The sequence below is a fragment of the Thalassophryne amazonica genome, chromosome 23 (assembly GCF_902500255.1).
Source record: "Thalassophryne amazonica chromosome 23, fThaAma1.1, whole genome shotgun sequence".
Classification (NCBI taxonomy): Eukaryota; Metazoa; Chordata; class Actinopteri; order Batrachoidiformes; family Batrachoididae; genus Thalassophryne; species Thalassophryne amazonica.
The window spans coordinates 34,284,826-34,300,663 of NC_047125.1; the positions used below are offsets into that span (position 1 = coordinate 34,284,826).

Genomic DNA, 15,838 nt, shown 5'->3' on the forward strand with positions numbered 1-15,838 from the left:
TACACGTTAATTTACAGCATTTTCTGGAGTATAAATCACGTTTTTTTTATTATAATTTGGGACTTATGCACCTCTGCGACTTATATACCGAAAAATCACAAGTTTGTTATTAATAATAACTATTTGTACCAGGTTTTCCCAGAAACAGAATAAACAAAACTAAATAAACTCAAATAATAAAAGAATAAATGCCAATAATAAAAAGTGCATGACAACAATGCACCGAAATCCCAAATTAAAGAGCTGATAAAACAGAAAAAAATATAAATACTCCATTAAATGTTATTTTTTGATAACCATCACAGGATGTGTTGAATCCAATAAGACTTTCGTTCTGCTCTGACGACAGCACACAGCAAAAATTCCAAAATTCCGCCTTCCGCCGGGAGCTTTCGGAACCAATTTTCACACAAAGCGAACGCAGGCTGAGACCGGAACTATGCCACGCGTGCAAAAACTTAGCTGTCCCTGAAATCAGGAATCGTGTTTACTTCGGCTCACGCTGCGAGACAACAGCACAGCGCGCGAGAAGCACGCGTTCAGCAGCATTATGTTTAAAAAAAAAATCGAAATAAAAATGAACATCGTGGCTGATATTTACAAAAACTGGTCCTTTCTGACATGGAGTTTCACATAAATCTCAGGACCAACGTCTTTTTTCTCCTCAGCACGTTTTGTGACTAAAAACGCACACTTTTAGGAGCGTTACTGTGCCGATGCTGCATCAGACAAGGCCTCGCGGTCAGCGTAATAACGTATCCACAGTGACGGCATGTCTCTACAACACAAACTCATATGTTCTAAAAGTAAACATCAATTAGAATCATTAACTAAAAAAAACAAACAATCACATTCTATTAAAAAAATAAAATAAAATACATTCCCGTGTCAGGATGCTTTAAAATCTGCCGCTTACGAATGCTAATTTTCTACAGTGTAGTGTCCATAGGCTAATCACCCGCGACAGTAAACTCAATACTGATTGGTTGAGGATCACCTTTCTCCAGGGATTGGACCAATCCCTGCTTTTCATCCTGGTCTGCGAGGTTCTTATTGGCCGAATGTGCTTTGTGATCCTCTGCAGTGTCACTTTCATTGGTTTGAGTCTTGGGGGGGACATTCGTCGGCCCCCCAGGATGAGTTTTCATGTGGCCCTGTTGATCAAAGACACAATATAACAAGAATTTACTCTCAGGTCAAGAAGAACATGTTGACTTATTATCACATTGTGACATCAAGGAGACAGAATTAAGCGGCGACGCTCCAGAACCGCTCACCTTGAGTCCGCTTCGGCTGGCGTATGCCTTTCCACACTGGGAGCAGCTGTAGGGTTTCTCCGGCCGGGAAGGATGAGTGTTTGGTGTTGGTGCTGTGACACAGGCCTCCAAATCCTCTGAAGATTTTTCTGGTTTGTGTGCCCCCCTTCTGTGGGCGTGTCCTTCCCTGGGTGTGGATCTGATGGGGGTAAACGCTCCGTGGATGCAGTAGCCTCACTCGTCCCTTTGCTTTGAGAAGTATCCTTCTTGGAGTCCTGCGGTGTACTGGCATATACCTCTTCTAGTTCTGGGGTGACTTTGGGGCTGGCAGGAGGGGTAAGGGCAGGTAAGCGGTTTACAGGTTGAGGTTTGGGGATAGAATCAGGATTGGAGGTGGACTCTTCTGTGGAACAGGGTGGGTTCTCTGTAGAACATGAGGCGTTATCATTTACCCCTCTGTGCACGCTGTCGCCTTCTGCCATGGGTTTTGCAAGACAAAGTGAAAGAGGCGTATCTTCAGCCTCTAAGTCTCTATGAACCACAGCAGGGAGGGAACTAGTTATGGAGGTTCTGAAAGTGCTGGTGCTGCCCAAGTTAGAATGGACCTCCTCCTCCGAGTACATGGAACCATTTATGAGGCTAACATTAGCCAGAGCATTGTCGCCCACACACAGGGGGTCTCCAGCTCCAGCTGAGGGGTGATGATGGGTCAGGGGTGGACTAACACTCGGAGTTGAACCCTCAGATTCCTCTGTCTTCACAGAAGTTGCAGCTGTGGAGTGCTGAGAAGCGGACCCTGAGTTGAGACCATCGGCTGTGGATTTAGAACCTGTTGTTAGGGCCAGAGGAAGAAGTTGATGGGATTTAAACGGAGAGCCAGCTGAGTCGTTATCATCATCTTCAAAGATGCTGCTCTCTGTTTCAGCACCATTTCGGTGAGGCACGTCTTCATCAGGAGGTATCTGCCCACCTAGGTGCATCCGGATGTGGTGCTGCAGAACCAAAGCATTGGTGAATTTGCGTGGGCACAGAGGGCAGGAGTTCAGCCCACGGGCACTGGGTGGTCTTGCACGGTGAGTAGCCAGATGGGCCCGAAGGCTGCCCTTTGTGGAGAAGGAGCGCCCACACAGCTTACATGGAAACGGCGCTCACCCAGGTGCGTGGCCTGGTGTAAACGCAGAGCTCTCGGCAGCTGAGGACACGCAGACAAACTCCACACTGATTTGCAGTTGTTGTGGTCAGCAGAGGAGCAGCGGCAGTGTTGGATGTGGTAGCAGAACCGGCCACTACTCCCCAGGATTGGCACTGGGGCTCAGGCCTAGAGCGACCAACATTTCCCTACGATAGGCGCTGGAGGTAGTGGTCAGATCGTGGCCGTGCGTTTCCCCGTTGGCAGAGGCTTCAGAAGGTGTTTGTGAGGAGGTGGATGGAGATGAGAAGGAGGACGAGGCTCCTCCCTGTGGCTGCTTTTCCAGCTTCTGTACCAGCCGCTGTAGTTTGGAGGTGTCAGAGGTCTGGGTGAAGGTGGTTGGGGAGGATGACGAGGGGGAGGTGGCTGACGGTTTGGGGAACGGTGGGAAAGGGAAAGGCAGCTGATGAGGTGAGGTGAGGTGGGAGGTGGACGGGTGAGCTGGAGCTCGCAGCAGCGCGAGGTGGTGAGGTGTGGTGCCTCCGGGGAACAGGATCTTAGGGAGATGTGCCAGCTGGGCGTATGGGGAGCCTGTGTGGATGCTGGCATGAGGAGGTGTGTTTTCATCAAATCGCTGCTGCTTTGCTCCTTTGAACTGGCTTCCGATGGTGGAGGAGGAGGATGACGTTGAGGAGGAGGAAGGCAGCGCCGTACCAGACGCGCTGGCAGCCGCTGCAGCCGAAGCTCTGTTCAGCTGCAGCAGTGAGTGGGCTGTGGACAGCAGCGCCATGTCCACTGTGGGTGGAAGTGGTAGAGAGGAAGGTGAAGGGCGGGAAGACGCTCCAGACAGGAATCCTAAAGCCATGTTGTCTGTGATCCCGGGAATGCCTCCTTTGATGCTGTTAAATGGATCGCTGTCTTCAGCTCTGCGTTTTCTCCGCCTCTGAATGCTGCCGGAAACGGGACCCGACTGTGTTTGTTCCGACAGTGCGGGAGGCAGCAGGGAGAGGGACAGCTCCGGGTTCTGCTCTCGATGGCGCAGGAAGTGGGCCTTGAGGTTCCCTCTGGTTGTAAAGCGGCTCAAGCAGACGGGACACTGGTAGGGCCTTTCACCTGTGTGGGACCTGAGATGGATCTGGAGGGATGAATCGCTGCTCAGCACCTTCCCACAAAAACGGCAGACGTGCTGAGGGCGTCCGGATGACGTAACAGAGCTCAGGGAGGAGCCGGGCTGAAGATCCTGGGAATGGCTGCTGCTCGGAAGAGGAGGTGTGGGAACTGATGCCCGTTGCTCTGACCAAAAAGAGGTGTTTGATGGTTTTCTCGTGGAAGTAGCGTGGTGGCAGTCCAATGACAGGGACCAGCGGATGTAGGGAGGCCACAGAGGAGCTCAGAGTGGATGAAACAGATGAGGGAAGAAGAGGCAGATAATGATGTTGAGGTAGAAGAGGAGGGCGCTTGCTGATGTTAATGTTTGAAACACGGATTTGGAGATGGCGGGCTGAGGGAAGAGAGGAGAGATACCGGTCAAGAGCACTGAGGCTGAGGGGATGCAGGAGTGGAAGGATGAGGAGGTGATGAAGATGCTGCTCCTGCAGCTTCTGGCTGCTCTCGGCACTGCTCGCGCTGTGTGGGATTATCTTGGCCTAAAAAAGCTCCTCCAAGCCTGAGCACATGCCGACAGATTTCTTCAGTTATCTGCATCTGGTGGATTTGTCTCTGTTGTAAAACCCTCGCTCCTCGAGGAGCACCGCCAGAGTCGGAGGCACCTGGAGCGGTTCCTGCTGCCTGGCGGAGCTGGAGGCCTGCTGGTGATCTGGGCTGGAGCTGTCGCGATGAGACGGCACGCACTGAGTAGAGGAGGAGGTAGTGATTGTTGAGGAGCTGCCCATCTGAGGGGAGGTCATGGTGGAGTGAGAGTTTCCCAGCTGGGACTGGGATTGGGAACCTGAGGTCTGAGTAAGAGGAGGAGGTGAGGTGAGTCTGAGATGATAGCGATGTGTGAGGGAAGTCCGGTGAGAGGGAAGAGTGCGTGTTGGGGAGGGAGGTGTTGAAGGAGGCGATGTGGCTGGGCCAGTGGGGAGGAGGCGAGTTCTCGCTGGGTAAGGACGGCGCGTGGAGCCCACCAGGCGACGGGCGAGGGGCCAGGGGAGGCTGGCAGTCCTGAAGAGAGGTGGGCGATGAAGAGGAGGAGCCTGATGAGGTCACTTCTGAACCAAGAGACGTGGAAGGTGACTTCATGCCAAGGTGGTCATCTGAAGATCAGAGAGAGAGAGAGAGAGAGCAGAGGGTTGGTCAGAGGATCAGGGTCTGTTTCAGTGTTTCCACTTGTGAACCAATTTTATGTGGAAATTTATGTGCATATAAACATCCTGATACATCTTCAGAAGCAGTGCTTGCTGGGTAATGGCCCTGAACAAGCAAATAAACAAGATGTACAACCTCAGCCGTAGTAGAAAGGTTTTGTGTCAGTCTGCTCACTCTGGACTAAGAACTCTTCAAACATCTCACACTCACACAAAACAGCTTACAGACCACCTTGCTGCCATGGCAACACATTTAGAGGACAATGGACATCACCAAGACGACCCATAACCCTCTTAACCACCCCCCCCCCCCCCCCCCTACGGCAGTTACGTCTTCATCTCCCCATTCACCCTTCCCCCCCTTACGTCACGCTGGAGGTCAAAGGTCAGGCCAAGCTAAGGGTTCTGGGCACTGTCCAGACACCCTGATTGGTCAACTAAATGTGACCTCTGCCGCTCAGGGGTCAAATTCTTTCAGAATCTTGAGCACAGAGTGAAAAAGTGCAGAAAGAAAGAGAAGGGGGGGGAGGGTCACAACAATGACTACCCCCCCCCCCCCGCCCCCCTCGGAGAGGTGTAGTGACGGAATGAAAGTGTCCTCGTCGTCAAAGTGTATAAATCACATAAATCACTCCCAAAACCAACGGCCCGCCTTCATTAACGCGCCCTCACCTGCGTGCATGTGTGCACTTATTACTATCATAATGTGCTGGAACAAACCCCTTTTACTCCAGTCAATAGGGCGCGGGTGAGAAAGAGGGAGGAAGAAGGGGGGGGGGGGTAAGAGCAAAAGAAGAGCAGAAAAGTTTAATCTTCACCAAAAACACCGGCTCCCCTTCCCCCCCCAGCCCGTGGACCTTACTGTCCACCAATAAGAGAGTAAAGAGCTCCAGCGGGCTTCGGTAACGGGCGCAGGGCCGCAGTTTGACGGATCCTCCTGGCGGCAAAACTTTCAACTTTTTAAATCTGTTCAGTCAGCAGCTAAACCACAGTGAGGTGAAGTTCCTCAAACTGAACGATCAGGACAGAAAGAAAGAGGTTTTCTTACCGTGCAGTGGCACCGGACCCCCCGGACACCCCGGGTACCCCGGGTCCGAGTTCACCAGATGCTGCGGTCGCTTCTGCTTCCGGCGTGACATGATTCACGGCGGGCAGCGTGGAAGGGCACCGGGCACGACCTCTGCGCACGCGGACGCGCTCTTGCAACCATCCGATAGTTGCGTAAAAGTCCCGCGCGTCCTGGAACTGGAAGCGGAGAGAAGAGCTGCCGAAATCCAGGAGAGCAGCAAAAAACCCCACAGGTCTGCATGTGTCACATGAAGCTGAGTGCGTGTGGCTGTTTTCTAAAGTCTACCCCCCCCCCCCCCCCCCAACACTCAAAAAAAAAAAAAAAAACTTGTCCAATTTGTGCCCCTCCTCTCTCCATACATGCACGCGGGGATCACACGAAGTCCACGCACAGAACCACTCCTTGTTCCTCACTGATATTTGCATTTGAATGGCGTGGAACCCACAGCCTTCCCCCCCCCCCCCCCCCCCTCTCTCTCTCTCTCTCTCTCTCTCTCTCTCTCTCTCTCTCTCCCTCCACGAGCTGCAGCTAAACATCACAGTGACGCGTCAAAGCTTCAAAAACCACAAATGTCCCATTATGACGCAATAAATCTAACAGGTGACGACTGAGTCAGGTGATCTGGTTTGTGCTGGAGCCTGTGTTGGGGGGGCAAGTCATTACCTTTGTCATGATGAAGTTGTGATGCTCAGTTCTAATAATGAGACAGTGAGATCAGTATGATGTGCTGCCTGTCATAAGAATCGAAGTCAGAATTCAGTTTATTAGCAGCTAATAAATTGTCAGTGTCTAAAGGAACTAAAGGAACTTTTCAAAGTAACTGTGGCATCATGAGACAACAAGCTTGAATAGAAAAGTCAAGACTGAAACTCTGTGACACATTATGACTAACTAAAGCAGGCAGGTCCAGAAAATGAATGAATGAATCTTGTAGTTAGGACTTAGTTGCTAAGTTATGAGTTACTATAATGAGGGAAAACTCACCAACTCACAACTCTGATGTATTCATAGTTATTTACTATAAGATGCTTTGTTATAGTTAGCATTTAATAGCATGTAGCATTTCATAAATATGACTTGGTGTATGTTACTAATGACTTAATTGTGTGACATATTTTGTATTTCTGCAAATTTATTAAAAATAAAATAAAATAAAAAAAACCTAAGAAGTCATGTGTATTCACACCCTTTGGCCATGAAGCTCCAAATTGAGCTCAGGTGCCTCCAGTTTCCACTGATCATCTTTGAGATGTTTCTGCAGATTAGTTGAAGTCCACCTGAGGTAAATTCAGTTGATTGGACATGATTTGGAAAGACACACCTGTCTACATATAAGGTCCCACAGTTGACAGTCAGAGCACAAACCAAACATGAAGACAAAGAGGAATGGACCAAACTGCCCAAAGATAGGTGCACCAAGCTTGTGGCATCATATTCAAGAAGACTTGAGACTGTAATTGCTGCCAAAGATGCATCAACAAAGTGTTGAGCAAAGGCTATGAATACTTATACATATGTGATTTCTTAGTTTTTTTTTAATATATAAATTTGCAAAGTTTAAAAAAACTAACTTTTTCATGTTGTCATTATGGGGTGTTGTGAGTAGAATTTGAGAATACTTTCTGCATGCACCAAAGGCCACTTGAAAAAAGGTAAAGTCAAAGTAAGTGGAGGGATTTTTTTCCTCTGATGTTCATTATTTCTTGCTGAAACTGATCAGTAATCAATGGCTGTATTTGTTGGGTGGCAGATGGTTCCCATCAGTAAAAATCTGTGTGTATATTTCTCTTCCTTCTCATTTCCATGAGGCCAATTAGCCACAACAAGTGAGTGGCAGCGGTGTGGAAGTGGGGCCACACAGTCATTCCACATGCGTGCATGTATTTGGTGTGTTATCACCAAAGCGAATAATAACCGGGCTGCCACCCCCCCTCCACAAAAAGCATCTTACACTGGGGCTCTATTTAAAAGGCAGAGAATAGATGTGAATCTGTGACAATGGTCTGCTGGACACAGTTGAGTGAGCATCTCCCCTCACTCAATATGAAGGCCCCGGTCCACAAAGCCCCTCTTTCACCCCCCGCCTCCACTCCTGGACCATGTGGAGAGGTGGATAAAAGAGAGAGAACAGAAAGAAAGAGGGGGGAGGAGGGTGAGGAGGGGGTGTCTCATATTATACCATATCCACCAAGAGTCTGTGAGAGAAAACACATCGATTTGCAGGACTAATAACCACCACGTATGACCTCAGAGGGACAGATTGAATTTATTCACACTCATGAGTTAAACAGCATCAAAAGTTAAAACCATAAAGGTCAAAAGTCATTTTATTACAAGTATGAGATTGCTTTATGTCTAAGATCATGTTCATAAAAGCTGATATGATCAAGCAGAACAGAGTGTTCAGCACTCGATGCTGAGAAATTAAATAATAACTGTAACCTGTCATCTTGTGCAGAAAGGGGAAGAGAACACAGAGCTTCTGTGGGTCAGAACCGAGTCCAGGGAACTTGCTGGACACTGACTCTCGACTTTAGCGCCATCCTGTGGCAAGTGAATTAAACTACACACAGAGCAAGGCATAGACTATATTCACATTATCATTTGAAGTGAACTAAGTTAGATTTTTCATTTTTTTTCTTTCAAATATGTGTCACAAGGTTGATATTTTGTAAGTAATGTGAATATGCCCACTGGGATTTTTTTTTTATTATTTTTATTTATTTACATCATGTCAGTGTTGGTCTATTCTACACTTTGAGAATGGTCAGATGAATGAATATCAGCTGTTCAGAGTGGAGATGGGAAGCTGTGTGACATGAAGAGCAAAGAATCCACAATTTATTGTTTTTATATATATATATATATATATATATATATATATATATATATATATATATATATAAAGTGATGTGGCATGTTAGTGAAATCACCTGACCTGTTGAAATTATCAGTCTGAAAAAAAAATAGCATTTAGATCAGTTCATGTTGTAATGTAAACACTAGCAATCGTAAAATAAAATATATACAGGGTGGGCCAATAAAATGTTACCATTTTTTGATCATACAGAATTTTTGAAATGAGAAGTTAGAACAGAAGCATCAAATTAACATTTGATACCAAAGGTTTCCCACTTTGTCTCTTGTTTTCCGCACAGTTCAATAACTGATGACGTGTTCAATCCACCTCCTCTTCTGTGGATTACAGCTGCAACATGCACATTGAAGTTTGTGATGACACTGACACACATCTCAAGAGGGATTCTCCGAATTTCTTCTTCATTTTCAGGAATTTTCAGGAAAAAGAAATCTTTGTTATTTTGGAAATTGTACGAATTAAAAAAGTGGTAACATTTTATTGGCCCACCCTGTATATTCCCTAGGTTTAGTAGTTGCCATCAGCCAATCACATTGCAGGATTGTTGTGAGTCATCTGCTGCCAGCTGTAAAATAAGTTAGCTAGTTAAAAACTGTTAGCATTAACAACTTCAATTTCGAGGTAGTATTCTGGTAAATATATCAGTTTCATATTTAGAAGCGCATTGCAATGTTACATGTCACAACTTACACAGTTTAAAATACAACTCACAGCGGAACAGAGTTGTAAAGTTTGTGAAAGTGTCACTCTCCTCGGCTAGCTTGGTATAGCTAGTGCATGCTAAAGCTAAAGAGTTAATTGTCTTTGTTGGCATTTTGAGTATTCATGATATTCAGAGATTTCTGATAATACCTAAAATATCAGGATGTAACATTTATTCTGTGCACATTATTTCTAGAGCTGCCAGTAAAGGAATGTTTATTCCTGTAAATGTCCCCAAATCATCAAGATGTTTGTAACATTTACAGCAAATTCCACAAAAAAACCCCAACAAAAATGTGCTTCTTAGGTGTTATAACAAAACTACATTGGCTTTTTCATTCACTTTTAATCATATTTTGTTGGATATAATCATATTTTATTGGATATTATGTTTTTATATTATATTTTATATTGTGTTTTTTTATTATGTATTTTTCGCAGTTTGCCTGTATATTTACATATGTCCTGTTGCTAGGTAACACCTCGTTATAAAATTAGATATTAGATCATGACAACTGCAATTATGTAAATATTGTGTAATATTTATCAAACCTGTTTCAATCATTGTGTCTAGTGAAATGTGTGTAACGTCTGTGGAGTTCCTTGAAAAAGTGTTCAATTTCCTTTTCACAGCCATGGCCATGTCGCTTTGTGATGACACGCTCCTCTGTAACTTCCCAAAGTGTCGGGCCAAGCTGAGCGGCTTCGCCTGGGTCACGGCCTGCTCACATGTTTTCTGCGACCAGCATGGATCCGACGAATTCAGCCGTTCACCCGCCATCTGCCCGGCGTGCTCCTCAGCGCTGTCTGGGAAGCTGGACATTGTGAGGATGGAGATGTGTCCCTCTGAGGAGTACAAAGCCATGGTTCTGGCCGGTCTGCGGCCGGACATCGTTCTGGACATCAGCGCCCGTGCTCTGGCCTTCTGGAGCTATCAGGTTAAATGACGTGCTGTTCGGGTATTTGCTGTAATGTAGATGTGGTGCTGAAGGTCGGTGTTTGTGCCGGATTGGCAGGTTCACCAGGAGCGTCTGTACCAGGAGTACAGTCTGTCCCGCAGCGAGACGCAGCTCAAGCAGCTGGAGAAGGTTTTGACCCAGCAGAACCAGAGCAGAGAGCTGGAACTCACTGCCATGAGGGGAGAAATAGCCTCCCTCAAAAAGGTGAAAGAGCACAAATCAAAGCGGTGAAAGCTGTGTCAGAGTGTGACCTTTGACCTGTATTTCTGCCAGATGATGGATGAGTACAAGAGGAAGTTCAGCGAGGCGTCAGAGAGGCTGATGGAGAGGAACCGGCAGTACCAGAAACTACAGGGTCTCTATGACTCCTTGAGGCTCCGCAACATGGTGGTGGGTGCCAGTGACAGAGACGCGCAGCCTCAGCTGGGACACGACTTCACCTCCGGTATGACCTTCACAGGGTCAAAGGTCAGATAACTGCTGAGCTCATTTCACAGAGGAAGAGCGCTTTATGATGCCATTGTTTACAAGTGCGTCAGAGAGGGGAGGGGGCATGGGCGGGGCCTGGCTTTTATTTTTTAAACTGTCCAGCTGGAAACAATTGTTAAAGGATTTTGAAATATGTCAATTTTGGTCTGAGTTCATTTATTTGTTTGTTTGTCACTCAGGGACAGGGCAGCAGACCACTCCCCAGAGGAGTCCTCAGTTCCTGTCCATAGGCCACGACGGTGACGGCCGCTTCTTCTCCTGCCTGGAGTCTGATGGAGCAAAGACCTTCTTCCAGTTCAACTCCCCCGTCAGGGACAAAGGTCAGGTCTTTGTCAGGAAGTACTGATCCGGGTGCAGCGCTGCCAGCCTGTAAAACCCAGTTCTCATACTCAGAGCGTAGCTGAGTTCTAATTTGTTGAACCCGAGCAGTCAAACGTGTTTGTGTAGCCTTCAGTGTGAAACTGGAATTAAACAGAATGGAATGATTGAATTTGTGTCTCCTTCACACTGAGGAACGATTTGTGTTGAAATTCAGCTGACAAAAAAAAAGTTCACAAAAACACAACAGACAACACGTCAGTTATCACGTGTACACAACATAAACAAGAAGACACTAAGGCACATGACCTTAAAATAAAAAATTAGATCAAAGACACTCAGCCACCGAAGACAAAAGGCAACAAGTGCAAAATTAATGAGTTTTAGATTTTTCATCACGAGTTTATTTCTTCACATCAACCTCCAAAGAACTCAGAATGCGGTAGAAAAATTATAAATATAAACAAACTGTTAATCTTAAGACAACGTAACGGTGTGACATCAACATTTACAAACGAGCCGTCACACTCGTTGGGACTGTCTCCGCCTCCTTGCCGTTTCCCTTCTTAATGTCGCCGGCTCACTCGTGAGGCTTGTAGCTGACAGTGGCGGCGCTCTGACTCCGGAGGTTCTGATGCTTGCCGTTGACGATGAGGAGCAGAGGCGAGTCGACTCTTATACTTCTGAAGTCGAACGTCTGCCAGGAAGCGGACGCAGACTTTATTTTTAAGCAGACTAACAGGTTTGGATTCAGGTGTTTGGGCGTAAACGGACACTGACCTGATCTCTGTGCGTAACACTGTGACGTTTGACCTGCGGTTCAGGAACCACCACAGTGTCTCCTATCAGCACGCCCCAGCTGTCCGCCATGTTGTACACCATCACCACCAGGCACGTCTCCTCGCTGTCCACCATCCCAAACGTACTGGAGAAGAAGAAAAGAAAACGTCTCTGTGTCACTGCAACCAAAGCTGGACAAGTGGACTTTGACCTCTGGACTCAGCTGCACTCACAAGGATAAGCGACCCTCAGAGGCCAGGCTGAACACCACCTTGCCCAGTGCGGCCACGCCCACGTTGACGCCGTGCTTAAGGGAGGACAGGGTTCGGGGCTCCAGGCTGCCCACCCGACCGGAAGGGGATCGGAACTCTGGTGACAAGCAGGGACCCAAAGCTGAGGTGTTGAGGTTGGACAGCATCGTCCTTAAGCGGCGCGCCTTCACCTTCCCCTGAAGACATGCACAGCGGAGAACAAAAGTGGGCTTCCGCTGCCACCTTGTGGTGAACTGGCAGAAAACACTCCTACCTTGTTCTGGATGAGTTCTGTGACTTTCCCCAGATAGTCCAGCAGCTGCTGCTCTTTAGTTGCAGCCTCCTCCCACTCGGGGTCAAGCGCAAACGCGCGGCTGTAGCCAGCGAGCGCGAGGTTGAACATCTCCTCATACTGGAACAGGCTGGCTCTGTTGTAATGCAGCTCCGGGTAGGATGAAGCAACTTTGTCCACTTCTTCCTAAAAAGGGGAAAAGGGCAGAAAAACTTAAAAAAAAAAAAAAAACAACAAGACTGTGAAACTGAAAGGTGGAACAGTTTATTGCATCGTGGAACTGTTGACTCACAGACTGAGCGTAGGTGGCTATAGCTTTTTGGGACAGCTGTGGATTCTGTCCAGAGTTGAAAAACAAGAGGAGATAAGCATTTCCCAGGATAACTGTGAAGACAAGAGAAGAAGAACCAACATAACCACGTGTCACTCTCTGGAGGAAATAAGTAGAACACGTGACACAGACACCAGAGTTCTTACTCACACCAGGACCTCCCATCTGTCTCGTCCAGCTGGACAGCCTGTTGGGCCAAGTCCATGCTTTCCTGCACCAGCTTTCCCTTAGTGTCGCCATCTGCTGGTGGCAACTGCCTCAGCACCATGGATAGGTTGCACAGGGAAACTTTGTTCTTGCTCTGCAGAGGGGAGACCACAGTGAATATTCCAATGCCAAAAATGTTCTACAGCACTTCTTTTTTTAAGGTTTAAACTGCAGACATGGTCAACAGGATGAATTCTTAAATTTAACATTATGATCTTGTTCGTATGTATAAGAGGTGCAAGTTTGCACAAAATTTTAACCCTGACAGATTTTTACTTTTAACTGCACCTGCAAGTTCTGCACCTCGACTGAAACAGCACAATGACTTGAAGTTAAAAAAAAAAAAAACAGGTTTTGTTTTTGTAATAAGAAAGTTGAATCTCATTGATAATTAATTTTAGAAACATCTTAAAAAGGTGGAATTTTTTAACAGGCTCAGGGTCATGCAAATATTTTCATTCATTCATTCATCTTCTACCGCTTAGTCCAATTAAGGGTTGCGGGGGGCTGGAGCCTATCCCAGCAGTCATAGGGTGTGAGGCGGGGTACATCAAGGACAGGCCGCCAGTCTGTCGCAGAGCCACAAACAGACAAACAAACACAGACACACCCACACACACACCTAAGGACAATTTTAAAGATTCCAATCCACTTAACCCGCATGTCTTTGGATGTGGGAGGAAACCGGAGCACCCAGAGGAAACCCACGCAAACACGGGGAGAACATACAAACTCCACACAGAAAGGCCATGGGAATTGAACCCACAACCTTCTTGCTGTGAGGCAACAGTGCTAACTACTAAGCCACCGTGCTGCCGTGCAAATATTTTATTCTCGGAAAAGTTCAAACTTTATAATGAAACATGTATAATGAATGATTTTGATGAAACATCACTATGTTGCCATTCATGTTTAGTTCAAGAACTGGCAGAAATTTGTAAACTGGATAATTTCTGTTTTTAGAATTTGTAGCAATGAGAAATTATGTGATTTTGGTGGTGGGGGGGTGGGGGGGGTGGTTGTTGTTGTTTTGTTTTTTTTTCCCAAGCAGGTAACTGGCAGGTTTGGTCAACATCATCTTATGTACCTGAGAGAAATTAAGCAGAATATGTTTCAAAATAAACAAATAAATAAAGGCCAATTTCAATATAAAATATCGGGGGTGGTGGGGGTCTAGAATCCTGATCAACATCAATAATAAATGGGTTTGTATTTTTAAGATTGATCATTTTGTGGAGACTGGCTGAAAGTCTAAGTATTAATTGTGCTAACAGTGAAACAAACAACTAACTTCTTTTTCTTTCATCTGCTCCTGTTAAGGCAGTGGTGTCCAAAGACGTTCCAGGAAGGCCCAAGAGGGGACAGGTTTTCTTTGTATCCACTGAATCCAGCAGGTGATTTCACTGATTAACATAACTTTGAGTAAATGGGATGAGTTCATCAGTGAAATCACCTGCTGGAGTCAGTGGATACAAAGAAAACCTTCCTGGAATGTCTTTGGACACCACTGTGTTAGGGGGCACCATAGCAGATCATCTGTCTCCATCTCACCCTGTCTTCTGTGTCTCCAACCACCTGCATGTCCTCCCTCAGCACATCCATAAAACTCCTCTTTGTCCTCCCTCTTCTCCTCCTGCCTGGTGGCTCCATCCTCAGCATCCTTCTCCCTATATACCCTGGGTCCCTCCTCTGCACATGTCCAAACCATATCAATCTTGCCTCTCTGACTTTGTCTCCAAACCATCAAAAAACAAAACAAAAACCTATACAAACATAAAGTAACATAATCTCTTTTGTGGAGGTAAAAATACTTGTTTATGTTTGATCTTACTGTTTTTATGGGAGGAAGGCCATCTCATTTTCCCAGCTCAGTGAAAATACCTGCTGCAAGGCTCCGGTGAAACAGTTCTTGGCTGCTATCAGGTCTCCTTTCTTCCAGTACTGCTCCCCCAAGGTGTTCCAGCCCTCGATGAGGTCAGGCTGCAGCTTCACTGCTCGGGACAGACACTCCTCTGCCACAGTGCTGAATTCAGAAGCCACATTTAGACACCTGCCCTTCTGCAACAGGAACTCTGCTTGGCGCTTCATGCGCTCTGTGGGGAACCAGAACCATAGAGGGATTTATCAGACCACAGCCAGGCAATGGGTAGACACAAGTGGCATGATCAGAACGCACAAATCACCTTCTTTCTCCTCCAGCTTGAGTAAAGTCTGTTTCATCTTCTCTGTGACATCACTCCGTTTCCGTTTGGCATCTGTCACACTGTGAGTCTCAAAATAACAATCTCTGAATTTATAGAGTTCATCCACAAGCTCCTGAAGGTGGAGAAGGTGAGAGGTGGGTGGAGCAAAGAAGATACATCATGAGTTATGAAGTTATGAAAACATTTTTTTTTCTGTTTTAGTATTTGCACACAAACAGCAGAGGCCATTTGAAATGTGTCAAAACAGGTTCCTGGTTAAAGTGGTTACAAAGGGTATGATCTGTCTAAATTATATCAAACATCCAAAGAATAAAGGTGAGATTTAGAAAAATCTTACTTTTATTGTTTGTATCCTTATATATTTAAGATACATTTTACCTTGACTGTTTGTATTGTTAGATATTTTAGATGAATCTTACCTTTATTGTTTCAAGTTCTTTTTTCTCTTCTCCAGAGTCCCTGTTTGCCATCTTTATCTTTAATCAGTCGCACGGAGGACATAAGTCGGACCCCGTTATGAGGCAAAAGCAGCTCTAATATCTTATCTGTGAAGTGACACAAAAATCTGATTATTGAAACAAAACCTGCAGAATGTCAACAAGAAGGTTTAACTCGAAGCGGATGTTGTTCTTTGGTCCGTTCGCAAAGTAACTCCGACTGTTATACA

At 46.3% G+C, this 15,838-nt stretch overlaps 2 protein-coding genes, 1 long non-coding RNA gene and 1 pseudogene across 4 annotated transcripts; 1 reads left to right on the plus strand and 3 right to left on the minus strand.

Moving 5' to 3' along the window:
* Window positions 1-1,035: 1,035 nt before the first annotated feature.
* Window positions 1,036-1,414, minus strand: LOC117505098. The gene is made up of 2 exons (XR_004559029.1): window positions 1,278-1,414; window positions 1,036-1,154 (listed from the first exon to the last, which is right to left on the minus strand). It is a non-coding gene; the product is annotated as an uncharacterized LOC117505098 (long non-coding RNA).
* LOC117504776 lies at window positions 1,415-5,948 on the minus strand (annotated as a pseudogene).
* A 2,241-nt stretch (window positions 5,949-8,189) lies between these two features.
* On the plus strand, window positions 8,190-11,272 carry LOC117505032 (E3 ubiquitin-protein ligase CCNB1IP1-like). 2 transcript variants are annotated; one of them, XM_034164552.1, is made up of 5 exons: window positions 8,190-8,313; window positions 9,974-10,278; window positions 10,357-10,503; window positions 10,573-10,744; window positions 10,968-11,272. In XM_034164552.1, exons 2-5 carry the CDS (start codon window positions 9,976-9,978, stop codon window positions 11,132-11,134), a joined length of 789 nt encoding a protein of 262 aa, XP_034020443.1. In that variant the 5' UTR covers window positions 8,190-8,313; window positions 9,974-9,975; the 3' UTR covers window positions 11,135-11,272. The 2 variants fall into 2 exon arrangements, with proteins under 2 accessions (XP_034020443.1, XP_034020444.1); XM_034164553.1 differs by having other exon boundaries at window positions 10,573-10,767; window positions 10,968-11,142.
* A 391-nt stretch (window positions 11,273-11,663) lies between these two features.
* LOC117505304 (tetratricopeptide repeat protein 5-like) lies at window positions 11,664-15,773 on the minus strand. The gene is made up of 9 exons (XM_034164941.1): window positions 15,591-15,773; window positions 15,151-15,283; window positions 14,849-15,060; window positions 12,911-13,061; window positions 12,722-12,813; window positions 12,412-12,615; window positions 12,120-12,334; window positions 11,887-12,031; window positions 11,664-11,803 (listed from the first exon to the last, which is right to left on the minus strand). Exons 1-9 carry the CDS (start codon window positions 15,639-15,641, stop codon window positions 11,687-11,689), a joined length of 1,320 nt encoding a protein of 439 aa, XP_034020832.1. The 5' UTR covers window positions 15,642-15,773; the 3' UTR covers window positions 11,664-11,686.
* Between the last annotated feature and the right edge of the window lie 65 nt (window positions 15,774-15,838).

Coding starts and splice junctions, on each gene's coding strand:
- LOC117505032 (XM_034164552.1), top strand. CDS start 9,976: ATGGCCATGTCGCTTTGTGATGACACGCTCCTCTGTAACTTCCCAAAG. Junction 10,279..10,356: donor TGGCCTTCTGGAGCTATCAG/GTTAAATGACGT, acceptor CCGGATTGGCAG/GTTCACCAGGAGCGTCTGTA. Junction 10,745..10,967: donor GGGACACGACTTCACCTCCG/GTATGACCTTCA, acceptor TTTGTCACTCAG/GGACAGGGCAGCAGACCACT.
- LOC117505304 (XM_034164941.1), bottom strand. CDS start 15,641: ATGGCAAACAGGGACTCTGGAGAAGAGAAAAAAGAACTTGAAACAATA. Junction 12,814..12,910: donor GACAGATGGGAGGTCCTGGT/GTGAGTAAGAAC, acceptor TTGTCTTCACAG/TTATCCTGGGAAATGCTTAT. Junction 11,804..11,886: donor GTGTTACGCACAGAGATCAG/GTCAGTGTCCGT, acceptor GCTTCCTGGCAG/ACGTTCGACTTCAGAAGTAT.